The 18,141-nt window shown below is 42.4% G+C and overlaps 1 protein-coding gene across 1 annotated transcript; it reads right to left on the bottom strand.

Annotated features, from left to right (window-relative positions):
* Positions 1-5,624: 5,624 nt before the first annotated feature.
* Positions 5,625-8,481, bottom strand: LOC121282183 (toll-like receptor 13). The gene is given in 1 exon segment (XM_041195743.1): positions 5,625-8,481. A coding segment is annotated over 1 exon segment (2,337 nt). The 5' UTR covers positions 8,044-8,481; the 3' UTR covers positions 5,625-5,706.
* Between the last annotated feature and the right edge of the window lie 9,660 nt (positions 8,482-18,141).

Raw genomic sequence — 18,141 nt, 5'->3', positions numbered from 1 at the left:
GGATGTGCTAATGGGGACATTAAGGGTAGAAAGCAGGACAATCTAGTGGCAGATGGCCCTAGTGGGGGTGGGGTGGGGGGAAGGGATCGAAATGGGCTAAAAGATGGAGATGAAACAATAGATCAAAATACATTTAAAAATAAGTGGGAAAAGAAAAATATATATGTAAAAAAATTTAAATTATTGGAAAAAGGGGGATTGGAAAGGGGTAGGGATGGAAGAGAGAGTTCATGATCTGAAATTGTTGAACTCGATATTAAGTCCGGAAGTCCATAAAGTGCCTAGTCAGAAGATGAGGTGCTATTCCTCTAGTTTGCGTTGAGCTTCACTGGAACATTGTAGCAGGCCAAGGACGGACATGTGGGCAAAATCCACAAACAGGACTGACCTGGCAGAATGATCGTGTCAGCCTGTTCCTGCCCCACGGAACTCAATTCTTGCTATCATGTCTCCATCCTCTCTCCCCTTGTCCAGTCTCTTCCCACCCACATCCACAACTCCGCTGACGTCCTACATCACATCAACAATTTCCAGTTCCCTGGCCCCAACCGCCTCATCTTTACCATGGACGTCCAATCCGTCTACACCTCCATCCCCCACCGGGATGGTCTGAGGGCTCTCCGTTTCTTCCTCGAACAGAGGCCCAAATAATCCCCATCCACCACTACTCTCCGTCTGGCTGAACTTGTTGTCTCACTGGACAATTACTCCTTAAACTCGTCTCACTTCCTCCAAATAAAAGGTGCGGCTATGGGTACCTGCATGGGCTCCAGTTATGCCTGTCACTTCATGGGGTATGTGGAACATTCCTTGTTCCAGTCCTACTCAGGCCCCCTCCCACAACTCTTTCTCCGGTACATCGATGACTGCTTCGGTGCTGCTTCATGCTCTCATCTGGATCTGGAAAAATTTATTAATTTTGTTTCCAATTTCCATACCTCCATCATTTTCACATGGTCCATCATTGACACTTCCCTTCCCTTCCTTGACCTCTCAGTCTCAATTTCTGGTGATAGCATTCATTACAAGCCTACTGACTCCCACAGCTATCTTGACTACAGCTCCTCACACCCCGCTTCCTATAAGGACTCCATCCCATTCTCTCAGTTCCTTCGCCTCTGTCACATCTGTTCTGATGATGCCACTTTCCAAAACAGTTCCTCTGACATGTCTCCCTTCTTCCTTAACCAAGGTTTTCCACCCACGGTGGTTGACAGGGCCCTCAACCGTGTCCAGCCCATCTCCCGCACATCCGCCCTCACACCTTCCTCTCCCTTCCAAAACCATGTCCTCACTTATCACCCCACCAGCCTCCGCATTCAAAGGATCATCCTCTGCCATTTCCGCCAATTCCAGCATGATGCCACCACCAAACACATCTTCCCTTCACCCACCACGCCACCCCCCCCCCCGCCCCCCCCTCGGCGGCATTACGCAGGAATTGTTCCCTCTAGGACACCCTGGTCCACCCCTCCATCACCCCATACTCCTCAACCCCCTCCCACAGCACCTTCCCATGCAACTGCAGAAGGTGCAATACCTGCACCTTTACTTCCCCCCTCCTCACTGTCCAAGGGCCCAAACACTCCTTTCAAGTGAAGCAGCATTTCACTTGCACTTCCCTCAATTTAGTCTACTGTATTTGCTGCTCCCAATGCTCCTCTTCATTGGAGAGGCCAAACGCAGACTGGGTGACCGCTTTGCGGAACACCTTCAGTCTGTCTGCAAGCATGACTCAGACCTCCCTGTCGCTTGCCATTTCAACACACCACCCTGCTCTCATGCCCACATGTCCGTCCTTGGTCTGCTAAAATGTTCCAGTGAAGCTCAACGCAAACTGGAGGAACAGCACCTCATCTTCTGACTAGGCACTTTACAGTCTTCTGGACTTAATATTGAGTTCAACAATTTCAGATCATGAACTCTCTCCTCCATCCCTACCCCCTTTCTGATCCCCCTTTTTCCAATAATTAAAATTTTTTTTTTACATATATATTTTTCTTTTCCCACCTATTTTTAAATGTATTTCGATCTATTGTTTCATCTCCACCTTTTAGCCCATTTTAATCCCTTCCCCCCACCCCACCCCCACTAGGGCCATCTGCCACTAGCTTGTCCTGCTTGCTACCCTTAATGTCCCCATTAGCACATCCTTTAGATAATATCACCACCATCAACACCCCTTTGCCTATGTCATCTTTGGCAGTTTCTTCTTGGCCTCCACCTATCACTGGCCCCCTATCGAGCTCTACTTGTCCCCGCTCCCCCCCATCTCTACCAGCTTATATTTCATCTCATTTCTATATTTTTTGGTTCTGATGAAGGGCCATACAGACTCAACGTCAATTGTACCCCTCTCTGCAGATGCTGTCAGACCTGCTGAGCTTTTCCAGGTATTTTTGTTTTTCTTTTAGATTTCCAGCATCCGCAGTATTTTGCTTTTGGCAATATGATAAACACTGGTTCGAGCTTAAATGGACACCACGCTTTGGGAAGGGTGTGAAGGCATTAGAGAGGGAGCAGAAAAGATTCACAGGAATGGTTCCAGGGATGAAAAACCTCAACATGTGGATAGGTTGGAGAAGTTGGGACTGTTCTTCTTGGAGAAATGAGGATTAAAAGAAGATTTGATATGTGTTCAAGATCATGAGAGGTCTGGACAGAGTAGATAGAGAGAAACTGAACCCATTGGCAGGAGGGTCAAGAATCAGAAGACACCAATTTAAGGTGAGAAGCAATGGCAACAGGAGGATTTTCTTATATGCAGTGAATATTCCCACTTATGATGGAGAGAAGGTTGTGAATAAAGCATCTGAAGATGGTTGGACCTCAGACCTTATCCTGAGGAATTCCTGCAGCCATGTCCTTGGCTGAGATGATTGACCTCCAATGACCACAGGTATCTTCTTTTGTGCCAGGCTTGATTCCAGGTACTAGAGAGTGCTCTGCCAAACCCAATTTTCTCACCTCCTTCACTGAAGGTGCTGATTAATGTTGGATTACAGTTGAGCCAGTATTGCTGAAACTAATCTGATAACACACACACAGATGGTTGGCAATTTCCCTCTATTTTAAAGATAATTACTTATCAATGTCTTCATTTTACAATTACTATATCCATTTATTTTATACTACAGCATTACTACATCTTTTCAGGAACAATAAATGTAATTTTGTTGAGGAACCACTAGATGGTGATCAGGAGCTAGAAAGCAGGCTGATTTTTCTCCAAGACGAAAGCAAAATACTGCAAATGCTGGAAATCTGAAATGAGAGCAGAAAATGTTCAAAACACTGAGAGCAGGTCAGGAATCAATTGTGGAGAAAGGAAAAGCATGAAATTTCCGTTCTATGAGCTTTCATCAGAAATCCTGAAATAGGTATTGAGTCTAACCTGACAGTAGAACAAAGAAGAGTAAGACACTAAGGAGGAAAATATCCCTTCCCCCCCACCCCACCCCCACTAGGGCTATCTGTACCTTGCTCATCCTGCTTTCTACCCCTAATGTCACCGATTATCACATTCATAGATAATATCACCACCTTCAACACCTCTTTGTCCTTTGTCTATGACATCTTTTGGCAATCTCCTCCTATCACTGGCCCTCTATCCAGCTCTACTTGTCCCACACCCCACCCCCCCCAAACCAGCTTATATTTCACCTCTTTTCTATTTTTCCTTAGTTCTGTTGAAAAGTCATACGGACTCGAAACGTTAACTGTGTTCCTTCCCGCAGATGCTGTCAGACCTGCTGAGTTTTTCCAGGTATTTTTGTTTTTGTTGAGGAAAATATCTAATTTTACTTGGCTTTGGAAACATTTCAAATCTTCACACACTATTTACACTGCAAACTTGTGCAACCTAAATGCACCTTTTGAAAGCTTTGGCTAGTTTAGTGTTGCAGACGGGGGAGGGGGGGTCAATTTAAACAGCCTTGATTTCTCTTCTCACCACCCATTCGTAAACAGAAAGATGTTTTGATTTGCTACCCTCTTTCCAAATGGTGGTATGCTTCCCAATTTCTCAGTTTTGGTGTGATCCAATTTTCTATTAATAGCCCCAGGAAACTTATGATGAGATGAACTCAGAGGGTTAGTTTATTTGCAAACACTTAAACTCAGGAGAAGGGTAGCAACATCGCCTCTTTTTCAATCATACGGTAAAAAAGAGATAGAGAAAAGAAAGATTACAGGGCAAAGACCACAGAGAAAAGAATTATTGTTTCATGTGTGTCCAGAGTCCAGAATCCAATGGTGTATTCCTTCGCAGACCGGCAGGCTGAACTGATGCTGGATAATTATTATTCCAGTAGAGTTGACTTCCACGATGAGATAGGCACACAAAGATAAATAAGCCTTGTAAGCAATGTTACAAAAGGTCTAATAGAAATAGGGTAGATGGGACCAGGTATTCAGCCTGGCAGAGCCCCTTTGTGTTGCTGACAGTTAAATGGAAAATGGCAGACCTGAGATTTATAGCACAGCAAGATAGTATAACTGGTTCTCCCAGCTAGAGGTTCATGTCACAGGACTCCCATCTATCCACACCACCTTTGACAAAGGACATGTATTCCTCATCTGAGTCTCCATGCTTGCTAATTGTCCTAGCCATTAAGAATCGAGGAATGTTGCAGGGCTCTTTGTCCCCACAGAGTAGTAGACTCTGGTTGGTCAGCCTGGGTTCTGAAATACAGATGGCCTTTGTATAGTTCCCTTTGAATTTGCCTTCTGCAGCCCACAGGGGGACGTTAGGGTCTCTTCAGATTTAACGAGGTGCCAATTTCTTCGATACTGCCAAATAGCCCTTTTTGTTCAGGGTCATAGGCAAACATAGCTTCAGCTATTTTAAAACGTAATTGTCCAGTTTTTTAAATTTTAGAAATTAGCTAAGAGAATATATATATATATATTATAAATATCTATAGTGTGAGGTCTTAGCCCCAATATATTAGTTAAAGAATGAAATAATCCAGTCCATTTTACTGATTCTGCTGATAGCAGTACTAATAATGGTTGCATTCCCACCCTCATCCCCTTTTTCTCTTCCCCTCTGTCTCTGGGAATTACTGCTGTTAAAATTATAATGCACTAGCAATTAATTGTTCAAATGAGTGCTAGCACTTTGTGAAAAGCACAAGATCATTAATAGAACATTAAGTGCATGATAAGGTTGTCAAGCTACCCAGAATAATTTCTGATTCATCTCTGTAATGGAGTGCAGTTTTATTTTGATGCTGTTTGGGTTTTCCTGCCTTACTACTTTCTTATCTATTGATGCCAAGTTAGTCAGACAAGCAAATCAATTCTAAATCGCTACCAATGGGACACATAGCTGGTCACCAGGAAAAACATGATCGTAGCCTGGTAAAGACCAGAATATGATTTTCTACCATCCTTTCACTTCCATTTCTGGGAAGTGAAAAACATATTTTGCCTCCATAGAAAAAGAGGAAAATTGACCTGTATTTCCCCCCCTCCCCAACTTTGTGAGACCTCGCATTGGACAGCAAGGTATGTCAAGGTAAAATTTTGAAGCACTGGAAGATATAGGGTCCTGGGGAGAGAGAGCAAGGCCATGAGATTAGTTTTGGATTGCTGAGAAAAAAAAAATCATAATCCAAATGGTCCTTCAATACTATAAACTTTTATAGTTCCTCTTCAGTTCGACTATCTTGCTGGACACCACAATTTTGATTGTACTCGCACTTATTCAGCTACATTTAATTGCATGTTGCTCTCATCCACTGTTTTTTGCCTCAAAGCATTTTCAAGTCTTGCCCAAAACAATTGTCTTTCACTTGGGTCCTCAGGCCAAGTGATATAGGTCTGTTTCTTCACGAGCTTTCTCACTTTGTGATAGTTAGAGAGTCTATAGTCTGGAATCCTCTCCAGAAATATCAGAATGAGAACATCTTGATAATCAACAAAAAGCCTCATGCTAGCCAATTGGACATCTAACCTGCACCATTCACTCCTGAGATATTCATTACTTATCACACACAGAGTCTTCCTGCTGCTGCTGATTGCACTCTGAATGTTGTCAATGATGTCCACCCCCAGCTCAAAGTCACGGTGGTGAAGGCACAGCTTTATTGGTGGTTGCATATTTTCTTCCAAATTGGGCACCAGCTCTTCAAAGATCCATTTTTCATCATTTGAGTTGTAGGATACAAATGCATCTTAAGTGTACAGCTTTTGGACTTTCTGAAACTTGTTACTTAGCTCAGCTTTAGCAATATAGATGGTGTACCGAAACAACCATGTCAGTGTGACAGTCACTAAAGAACAGATCAGAGTAATCGAAATCACCACATAGGTCGAAACAAAAAGGACTTTTCCAATGTCACTGTTGCAGATGCTATCATCAAAATCAATGAATAGAGTCTTTGGATCTGGGCCAGCACAAAGATAACTGCCCAGGTACGGGATCTGCACAGTGGAACTGTGGACAGACCAGTTTCTGAACCAAGCATTATTATATAAGCAGTCAAGTGAATTATTAAACATATCAAAATAATTCAATGACTTCAAACCCTGAACAAATTCTTTACTAATATTTTTGATGTAATTAAAGTGAAGAGAGAAGATCTGCAATGACTCCAAGCTAGAGACCAGTTCTATAGGAATGGTTTCCATGTAGTTATTCTCCAGTCGTAGAATTTGCAGTCTCTTCAATTTCTTCAATAGAGATATGTTTAAATTCAGAACTCTGTATCCCACTCCTGATATGTCTAAAACAGTTAGATTTGTCAGTGGATCCAGTGACTGAGTGTCAAAGAAAACCATTTGGTTTTTCCCTATATATAGCATTTGTAGATTAGCTAATCCCTCAAAAAAGTTGACTGGGATGACCTGTATTCCTTGAGGGATCTGATTTTCTAGATTCAGATGTCTGAGAAATTTAAGGTGCGAAAACGGAAGATCTTTCAGTTTCCTGGTGGTTTCAAAACTGATTTTATTGGACCGAAGATCTAAATGTTCAAGTGATTGCAATCCCTTAAATATATCATGATGCACAGCATGCAGAGTGTTAAAAGCTAAATCAAGATACTTGAGATAGGTAAGCCCCTCAAAGGCGTCATCACTTATTTCTAAAATCCTGTTCCTTGACAAAGTAAGAATGGTAAGATTTTTCAATTGACTAAAAGTGTATTTACTAATTTTATGAAGATTATTTTCCTCAAACGTTAAATTTAAAATAGATGCCAAATTTGTGAAAGAGGATGGATGTAACGTGCTGATCCAGCAAGCCCTCAAATCAGGGTATTTTAGCCTGTTCAGACCATAAAAAGCTAAACTATTAAACTTTAACAATGGATTCCAAGAAAGCTCCAAATACTGCAGGCCCTTCAATGGTGTGAAGACGTAATCCTGAAGACTTTTAATGTTGTTGTGCTTTAAATGTAAATGTGTTAGGTGCTTCAGAATTGACCAAGAATTATTACTGATGATGTTGAGGTTGCACTGCTCCAAATTTCGATGGCTCAGATTCTGGAAGTGTTGAAATTCATTATCCATGAGTTGGTGTATTCTGTTTCCAAGCAGATCAAGAGACAAGAGATGAGACTGGTTTCCAAATTGCTTGAGATCCTTAGGCTCCATCTTATTCCTCTGAATGACCAAGGATACCAGCTTTGGCAAGCTTTGCAAAAGATCACTGATTACATCCAAACTGCTGTGAACAGTGGTCAGATTAGACAAGTCCAGGTCAGTGATACTCTTCAAGTGGTCACTGTGTAGCTGCGCAATGTCAATGAAATTGCCGCCAAGATTTAAGATAGCCAGACAAGGCAGATTCTGAAAAGATAACATGTTAATGTGTTTTAACCTGTTGTTGGTTAAATCAAGTTTTGCCAAGTTGGGGAGAGTCAAATTTGAAAAGTCCAGTGTCTGAATGTGGTTTCCTTGTAAGCTCAATGATTGTAGTGAATGGAGTATGTAAGGACGCAGGCTTAATTTTGTAATGCTGTTATTTGTGAGATCAAGAGTTAAGAGTTGCTTTAGACCATGAATTGCATCTATAATATTTTGAAAATCTGACATAGGGTTTCGAGCAAAGCTTAGGTTCTGTAAATTTATAAGTGGTGCAAATGCTTCTTTGTCAATCCACAAGATCTTATTTTTATTCAGTAACAATGTATGCAGGTTTACAAGACCTTCAAAAGTTGACTTGTTGAGACTTCCAATGTGATTTTCTATCAGGTTTAAGAGCGTGAGATTTCCTAGTCATTGAAAAGCATGTTTTTCAATGTACTTGATTCTGTTCCACTCCAGCCTCAGGTCAACAAGGGAAGGAAGGTGGGCAAAACTCCTGGCAAACAATCTCTGAATTCGGTTGTGAGTTAGATTCAGATGGGTTGTACTTGGAGGTAGTTTGCCAATGACTTCTGTCAAGTTTACTATGTGCTTGTTGATGCAGATTATGTGGCTGTGGTTAAGTTCATACTGGGCACATTTACTAAATCCATAAGCCTCACTGAGAGATGAAAAGCCAAAAAATATGATCAAAAAAGTCAGCAACCACCCACTCCAGAAAGTTCTCATTATTATTTCCAAACCGTTGAATATTCCAAATGATTGACATTTAGACATTTGATCCAAATCTCATTCCATGGCAGTTTCACTTTTGCTGTAAATAATCCTCGTTTTTGGACCATAGCCTTGTTTTGGGGAAAAGAAAAAAGACTAAGTAAGCTCTTTTAACTCAGATTGTCCACGTGACAGTTTTAAACAATTTTTGTGCTTATCAAATTGAGGCATGTTAATGCAGCAGTGGAATAATTCCGCATTCCAGGCACTTGGATTCAGCATCAAACGTGGCAAGGCTAACTATAGCACAGCCAGATGCAGAGTAAAGCTACTTACCCTCTGCTCCTAGTCCTAATGACAGGAACACAGCCGACCAGTGAAATGTTTGTTTCCTGTGCTAGCCTGAACAATGGGATGACATATTGCACATTGCAAACCTATCATTATTTGAAAAAGAGCCCTTTCTCGGTTCTTAATTTTTCCCCACAGATCATCTCGCTGTTTACATAACCAGTGCACAAGGGTAGGGAGAGCCTTACTAAATCACCGTCAGCCCAGTTACTAGTTGGGGTGTAAATGTGATACTGGTTGCCTATTAATTTGATTCGCTGCAAAATTTTAAAAATTCTTTTCTTGGGATGTGAGTGTTGCTGGGAAGGACAGCATTTGTTGCCCATCCCTAATTGCCTTTGAGAAGGCGGTGGTGAGCCACCTTCTTGAACCTCTACAGTTCATGTGGTGTAAGTACACCCACAGTGCTGTTAGGAAGGGAAAAGATAACTAAGGTCCTGGCAATGACTGGCAAACAAACACTTGGGCAGGATTCTGGCCCTGATGCCAGTGAAAGTCAACGGCTCTCCAAATTTTCCCATTTTGCCCGTGACGATGCCCGCCAGTGTCAGAGCCAGAAAATCCTGCCCTCAGTTTTGAATGCTTTGAGAAGAATTGAGGCTAAAGACAACTGTTAATATAAACATATTATTCCTATGCAACTCAATGGTAAATATGTTTTGATATGTGCCAAAAACTGTTTTGGTTGCACTGGTAAATGTCAAACATTTTAGCAACTTTGCATCAGTGAATAGGTCACCATGTGTAAGATTGTTGGTGAGCCACTGGATTTTACAGAACTTGAATAAAGGAAAAAATATCAATTTAAACACATATTAAATGGGACTAAACTGATAATTCACAGCACCAGGAGTAGGAAAACAGAGAAACAAGTCAACGGTGCAATCATTGAGTGAACCAGGTTTATCTTTGTACTTAACAGTCACAGTGGCGAGATAATTTTAAAATATATTCTTAGAATTCTGAGGGAGGCAAGGAAAGAAATCTGGGTATCATTAGCCATCATTAAAAAACAAGAATGTTTCAGTCTGTTTAGTGTGGGCCACCAGTGGACGCATTGCTTGAAGCAACATTGCCTCTAACAAAATGCCCTGATCCTGAACTATGCAATGCTGTAGTGACAATCTGCATAATTATTAAAAGAGCTATTGGTCCCTATCTTTACAGTGACTAGGGGAGGGGAGAGGAGGAGGGGGTACGGGGAAGGGAATGAGGATGTGCTGTTTACTACCTAAAGTATGGCATTCCCCAGACTCCGCTGAATTTAACAGCCAGACTTGATTACCATTTCCCAGCTTTCGCCAACCAGTTTGGAAGCTGATTGAAAGATCTCTGGCTGTTGGGTGGGTAGCCCTGGAGCACCAGACCACAATTGGGGAAGTTAAAGAAGGAAGTGTGGAGGGGGGAGGTGCAACCACTGTTGTGGGGTTCTTCAAATAGTATGGGTTGAATTTTAACCCTGTTGCGGGGGGGGGGGAACATGATGGAATTAGAAGATTGTCACTAATAAATGCAACTGTGAAACCTTTTTTGCCCAGAGAATGGTTAGAATGTGGAACTTGCTATCACATGGAGAGGTTGAGAAAAATAGTACATAAGGGACTGAAGCAGTTCAAGATGGCAGCTCACCACCACCTTCTCAAGGACAATTAGGGACAGCAATAAATGCTGACCCAGCCAGCAATGCCCACATCCCATGAATGAATACATTAAAAAAAGGGAAAAAGCAATAGAAGAATATGCTGATAGGGTGAAATGAGGTAGAGTGTGAGGAGGCTCTTGTGGCGTGTAAACACCAGCAGGGACCAGTTGGGCCAAATAACCTGTTTCTGTGCTGTAAATTCTAAATGTGAACCATAATCTGGAAGGGATTTTTGAGTATTGCTTATGTTCTACAGGGCTGACAGAAAGCAAACATTGAACCAGTACTTAAAAAGGATGACAAATATCTCCCAAGTTGTGGAAGTACGTGAACCCCAGTAGTTTAATAAGCAAGAATCAGCATGGATTTGATGGGGGATTTCTGTGTAACACATCCCCTTGACCTTGTTGAGGACGTTACACAAAGTATGTAAAGTTAAATTCCCTATGGTAAATCGGGTAGATTTATTTCACTTTGAGAAATCTTTACACAAAGATTTGCATAAATGATTTATAATGATATTAAAATCCACAAGATACCAATACATAAGACTTGGATAAGAATTTGATTAAAAATACATCAGTGAGCGAACTTATGAAAGGTGTAGTGCCTTAGAGTGGGTGCTTGGAGAGCAGGGCTGAGGTGTTTAATGCCTCTGTCATCAATGATGGAAAACAGCTATCAGTAAGGAATGCACAAAGAAACAGAGTTGAAGGAGGGCACAAAAGGGCAAATAATGTCAGCAGAATTTGCAAAGGTGGAATGGTTGAGACAGCAGGGGGTGTGAACATGAGGGTGAAGATGTTTAAATTAAATTAATTATGGAATAGGGAGCCAATATAGATCAGAAACAACAAAGTCAATGGGCATACAGGTCTTACTGCAAGACAGGACACAGATAGCTGGGTCATGGCAAAACTGGCCTTTATGAAGAAGGCTGACAGTGAAGATGTTGGAGAACTGAATCTAGAGATAACAGTGTTAGGGGGAATACAGTAAGAGTTTATTGAAAGGGAATTACTTAGAATGTCCAAGTAGTCAGTGCCATCAAATACATTAACAGTTAAGGGTTACCAGATGAGCTTTGCACACCCTTAGAGCCTGCAATCACCAGAAAGACCCCGGGAACTAGACTGGAGATGGAGGATGGAAACAATATAGATTAGGGGTCCTGGAATTAGACTGGAGACAAAGATTGAAAATAATATAGACTAAGTGTGCTCTTCAGCAGATAAGGAAAGGCCAGATGGCTCCAGCTTAGATTGGGGGAGAAAGCTTTGCCTGGGTGTAGGGGGAATGTGTACCTATATGTTGACAAGATTGGTATCTGAACAATGTTCTTGTACGTGACCAATAATGTGTAAATATGCTGAATACTTGTAATTTAGCAGAGTGCTACCTCAAGCTGCTTGAGGTGGCTCTGTCCTTGCAATTGCTCAAAAAAACGATCGTAACCTGTACCTGCGTCTTCTGTGGTCTGTTTGTCAAAGCTGCCACAACAGCAGAAGCTTAGATTAGGGTTCTGGTGACTGTCCAAGCTAATGGAGGTGAAGACTTGGTGATGGCCAGAACATGGGGTTTGATTCATCCTCAGCAAGTAAAGAGGGAAGGGAATTGAGTCCATGGAAAGTGGAACAGCTTATGGTGGGGTCCAAGTGAAGTCAAGTCTTCCTGATGTTCATTTTCAAAAACTTTAAGCCACCCATGAGTAATGTCAGAACAGCAGTCTGACAGCACAGATGCAATCATGGGGTTCATGGAAGTGATGGAGAGATAGAGCTTTGTCTGGAAACTGACAATTTGCCTGGAGTGATGTAACCAAGGGTCAAAATCCTGGAACTCCCTCCCTAACAGCACTGCGGGTAAACAACACTGTTCAAGATTGCAGCTTCTCAAGGGCAATTAGAAATGGACATTAATTGCTGGCCTAGCCAGTGACTCCCACATCCTATGAAAATAATTTTTAAAAGGTGCAGCATTGTTAGGAACAGTGAAGGAACAGCAATATAGTTCCAGATCAAGATGGTATGTGCCTTGGAGCTGGTGCTTCCATGTGTCTCCTGCCCTTGTCCTTCCAGGCTGTAGAGATTGTGGGTTTGGAAGGAGCAGTTAAAGGAGCTTTGGTGAGTTGCTGCGGTGCGTCTTGTAGAATGTACACCCTGCTCCGCTGCACGTGGGTCGGTGAAGGGAGTAAATGTTTAAGGTGGTGGATAGATGCTGATTAAGCAAGCTGCTTTGCCCTATACTATCGCAATGTGGCAGAAAATGAAATATACATTTTCAGTGGTTAGACTGCCCTCAAGCCATTCAAGGGAAAAGGTCTTAGAGAAAATTAGAAATAGAACACTTACCATCTCATTGAAATCAGCTACTTCAGCCGACAGAGAATGGAATCTGGAACTGCCTAGTCTGCATTGTTAATCATTGAATAAACATCACAGAGGCTGTTTGGAATCTCACGTGTTATTGTGTCATTTCCTGAGTACGACTCTCCCAAATAGAGCATACTGACTTTCAATACAATGGCGCTAACATATTGCACCACTTAAATTGATTTTTCTTATTCAACGGGAAGTGTTTCACATATATTATTTATTATTAGAGAACTTGTTTAACTATTTCAGTACCATATCTTCTGGTAAAAATATTTGAGCTATTGTTTCAGCAGTGAATATGCATAGAGAGACCAGCAGCAAATTCAGACTGAAAGCAATAAAAATTACCTGTGGTTACATAGCACCTTATTATCTTGAAAAAGCTCGTATTGATATATTTTGATACAAAAACAATTTTACTTCATAAACTTCAGTCAATTCCAGAATAATTTTCTTCATTGGAAAGCATGTAATAAAAACAGAAAATGCTGGAAAAACTCAGTAGGCCTGGAGTGGAGAGAGAATGCCAGACCTGCTGAGATTTTCCAGCATTTTCTGTTTTTATTTCAGATTTCCAGCATCTGCAGTACTTTATTTTTATTTAAGTGAGTGGATGTACAGTTTGGTATGGTAACAAACTATGGAGGTAGAAAGATCATAGGTTCAATCTCTGGTGTATATTGATAGGCAATTTCAGTTAGCATGATGATGAGGTTGCTATAAATGGCATCAACAGCATTGGGTTTGGAACTGGAGAATTGGGAAAACCATCCACATTTCCCACTGCTGTTTGCTCTTCCAGGACCTTTGTGATAAAGTATATTTGTGGTGTAGCAAAGGATCATAATTGGCTGAATAGCCTGCCAATAGTTAAGTATGAAGAGAGGCTACTTTATTGAGTTACTAGAAGGTAGCCACCAGTCAGTTTTTTTTTCAGTATTACATTGTAGGATACTGCTGAACTGTGCAATTTGGACTGTTGGCCCACTTATGTGTGAATCACAATGCCTGGCTATGTGCTATGACTTAGCTTTTTCAATCTCTCTACACACACACTTAAGAACATAAGCAGGAGCATCAGTAGGCCACATGCCCTCCTTGAGCCTGCTGATCATCTACATTAACTTCGCTTTCCCATTCTATGCCTCACACCCCTTGAGATCCCTTCATCCGTATGACGTATCCACAGAAAGAACCCCTGCCCTGTATTTTAAAGCACTCACTATCCACAGAAAATATGTGGAGTGTTATTAATAATGATTAAGAGTATATAAATTGCCACCCAGACTGGAGAACAAGAAGTGAGCCCAAGAGCAAACAGTTCAATTTCCTGTGTACGTTCCTGGAAACCACAGGCTGAATTTTCGCACCTTAGTTTTTTTACTGGTCCACAAGATCATTTTTGGTTCGCAAACCCGATTGTTGCAGCAGCGAGACTGCCAGTATAATCTTCTGGGTTGGAAATTCAATCAGGGATGTGGGAAGAGGTTGACTCAGTGCGTGCAATTACAATGGCTGTTGGCAGGCAGCCTTCACTGTGTCTACAGTGAGCCTGCTGTTGAGAAGAAAGAGACGAGAAGGGCAATGCCAGGGGTGTAGCACTGTCACAGCACTGCTCCGGCACCTCCAACCAGAGGCCGGAACATTAATGCGCAGATGGTGCAAACGCGGGGATCCAGGGGCTAGACTGCGGCAGACACAGGGTCTGAAATTAAAACAAAAAAACTGCGGATGCTGGAAATTCAAAACAAAAACAGAATTACCTGGAAAAACTCAGCAGGTCTGGCAGCATCGGCGGAGAAGAAAAGAGTTGACGTTTCGAGTCCTCATGACCCTTCGACAGAACTTGAGTTCGAGTCCAAGAAAGAGTTGAAATATAAGCTGGTTTAAGGCTCTTCCCCACCCCCCTCCCCCCACCGCCCCCCCCGCCCGCCCACACACCTTAAACCAGCTTATATTTCAACTCTTTCTTGGACTCAAACTCAAGTTCTGTCGAAGGGTCATGAGGACTCGAAACGTCAACTCTTTTCTTCTCCGCAGATGCTGCCAGACCTGCTGAGTTTTTCCAGGTAATTCTGAAATTAAAACCTTGTCCTTATACAAGCAAGGTCAGCCAAAGGCAAGGGGTGGTGGCGTTCCCTCGGGACAAGAGCCACCTGGCCTCTTCAAAACAGCAAAAAAAAACCCAAAAGCAGCGAGAAGAAAAAGATACTGAGGATCATGTCAACCGTTCACTTTTTAAAAAAAATGCTAACTTCCTGGAACTGATGTCCACTGTTTATTCTAAACTGATGAACTATCTTTCTTCTGTCTCAGTGCATTTGATTTATTTACAAAATGTAACTTAATTTTCTCTTATGATATGCGTAACAAAAGTTAGGTGCACTCTTCATGTGCAGTTGTCTGTAACACTTCAACACTTCTGTGTCTCAACTCTGAGCTGATGTAAATGGAGATTAGAATATAGTAATAGCTGTGGTGCAGTAGATAGTATTTCTTCTAGAAATATTTCATGCATTAGTTCTATTCTTGGCCGGATTGAAAACTTTTAATTAATTAACTGCTACACCAGTAAAATAAAGAACTGTTTTAATTAACTACACTTCAAAACGATATTCTTCAACTATATTTAAGAAAAAAATCTGTAAAATATAATGAATAAAATCAATTTATTTGTTTCTGGATATTAAGAAATTATGTAGCAATGTTAACCATTTTTAGAGACAGGTTGGAATGGGCGAACGAAGCTCTTTCACCACAAACCTCTCTAGAGCTGGCTGAATTAGTGTAGCTTTTGGGGTTGAAAATTTGAGCAGCAGTGGGTACAGGCTGCCTGGGAGCTCGGGGTTTATCCAGGTCACTCATTGGGAAACCTGCTGGTCCAGTGGCTTTTCTGGGGCGGGCTCTTCCTCACTCACTCCCTCTGTCGCCATTTGGTAAACTCGTCTTTGGCCAGGGTTTTCCAGTCATCAGGCAGGCTCAGCAGGAGTGGGCAGGAGCGGCCTCGAAGCCGATCAGCTCCGCACCGCAATTTCACGGGGGGGCAGGCCAATTAAGGCCCATCCTGCATGGATCGTGAGCGACCTGTGCGGGCGGGGAGGTGGAAGGGAGAGTCGGGTCCAGCGCTCTTTTGGAAAGAGCCTTTCAATCTCCCCGAGGCAGCTCCATGCCTCAGGGAAATTGAAGCGCTTTTTAAAATAATATATAAAGGACATTACAAGTTTAATGAAACATCTCCCCTCATGTGACTGTGTCACACGAGATGGGACATGTCTTTATTTTCAAAATAAAGTTTTTATTTCATCAGTATTAGCTTTCGGAAATCTCATCCCGCTCATGGATGAGTTTTCCTAAAAAACATAAAGGTTGCTTGGCCTATTCGCCTGACGGTTGGCAGGTCATTGTAAAATTCAACGTAATTACCTAGATAATGGCCTAAATAGGCCTTTCATTTATCAGTGAGCAGTCAGCCAGCTCTGGCACACATCTGCTGAACGAAATATTGCGCAACTTCGCGATGATGCACACCCAATGTCATCGCATATCATTGTATGTTCCGGTGTGTCGTGCGTGCGCCCACACACCGAATGTAAAATTCTGCCCTCAATCTCCTCTCAGGGTTTCTTCTCGGTCGCCCTCAGCAGAATCATGGTAAGACATGTTTAAACCTGCCTGCGTTGAAGTGAACTGACCTCCGTGTTTTCAAACATTGCACGAGTGAGAGTATTGTGACCGAGTCCAACTGGGGCTGGAATGCGGCATGCCTCTCCCTCCCTCGGTTTTATCGCCATACAGAGGTTGGTGAAAAAGTAAAAAGTTGTATTTCTATCAGCGCTGTTTACAATCTCAGAACATCCCAAAGCACTCGACACCCAATTGAGTTTGTTTAGAGTACGGTCACTGTTGTTGTAAATGTAGGTAATAGATTGGAGATCTCACATTAACAAATTTTAGACTGAAGATTGGAAGTATATGGTTTGGCGGTGGGGATAGGTGACTCTGGAGTGGGGAGGGAAGTTCTAAGTGGAGGTGTTGGAAGGGGTGGGGAGGGAGGTTGGGGGCATTCTCAGTGGAATCCACTCCATTAATTGTCTGAGCAGATTTTCAATCTGTAAGATTGGCATTGATTTTAATCTTCACTGCCTCCAATATTGAAGCTACTCATTTCCAGGAGTAACACATGCAGGGGGATTTGGCTCATTGATGACAGCAACCAGAACTGGATGGAAATCTTCTCGCAATCATGTAGGGCTGCGTCACTTGTGACGCAGAGGCAGCCAGTGCAGGGACCACTTCGAGTGAATTCTACCTTCGTTATTATGCAGGGCACAAGGGCAAGCTTGCCACAAGTTCCTGGAGTTTGAGTTCAGACTGGATGGTAAGAGTTGCTGGAATGTCCACAGCTCGTGATGTGGCTGTGAATCCAGAGCTTGGAGTGGTTAAGAGATGGCAGAGGGGAGGCCGGGCCCAGGGTCCCGGGCCTCAAGCTGCTGCTGGATGTCTCTGAGTCAATGTGCAGCGGCAGCAACAGCAATACCCCTCCTGTACAGCTCCCTGACTGTAAAAAAAAATACAGATCCCAGAATTCTCTGGACTCAGCTTTCTCATAAACAACCATTTCAGGGTCTTTGAAGCTCAAGGCTCCTGGGATCTGAAGCAGCACCAATATCCCCATACACCCTGCTGTGTTGCCTACCGAACATTAATTCCTTGGTTGTGATGGCCTGAGGATCTAAAACACAGTATGGCATTTGTATTCCCTGCTGGCAGCTTTACCTGAATTTACAGCACAGAAAGAGGCCACTTGGCCCACTTTATCTATGTTGGTTTTTATGTTCCACACAAGCCTCCTCCCACCCTTCTTGATCACACTAGCAGGGTAACCTTCAGCTTCTTTCTTCCTCGTGTGTTTATAAAGCTCCTTGAGTGTGTCTATACTAGAATCATAGAATGGTTACAGTACAGAAGGAGGAGACTGTCCTTCTGTCAGTTCACTGCAACAGCAACTGAGCTAATCCCACTCCTCCACCTTTTCCCTGTAGCCCTGTAAAATATTTTCTCTTCAGATAATTATTCAGTTCCCTTTTGAAAACTGTAGCAGGAAGAGATCGAGTGCTCACATCAGTGCAGGCGCAGGGGAGCGTGCAATGAAAGCTCTCTGAAGGCAGAGCACTGCCTCAGGGAGCTGAAGAATTTTAAACCCAAAAATAAAGATGATGAAATTCCAAAAAAAATTGCCACCCA

This window comes from Carcharodon carcharias, chromosome 9 (genome assembly GCF_017639515.1).
Source record: "Carcharodon carcharias isolate sCarCar2 chromosome 9, sCarCar2.pri, whole genome shotgun sequence".
In the NCBI taxonomy this organism is placed as follows: Eukaryota; Metazoa; Chordata; class Chondrichthyes; order Lamniformes; family Lamnidae; genus Carcharodon; species Carcharodon carcharias.
The sequence above is the reverse complement of the archived record's forward strand: the minus strand, read 5'-3'. Positions and strand labels throughout refer to the sequence as shown.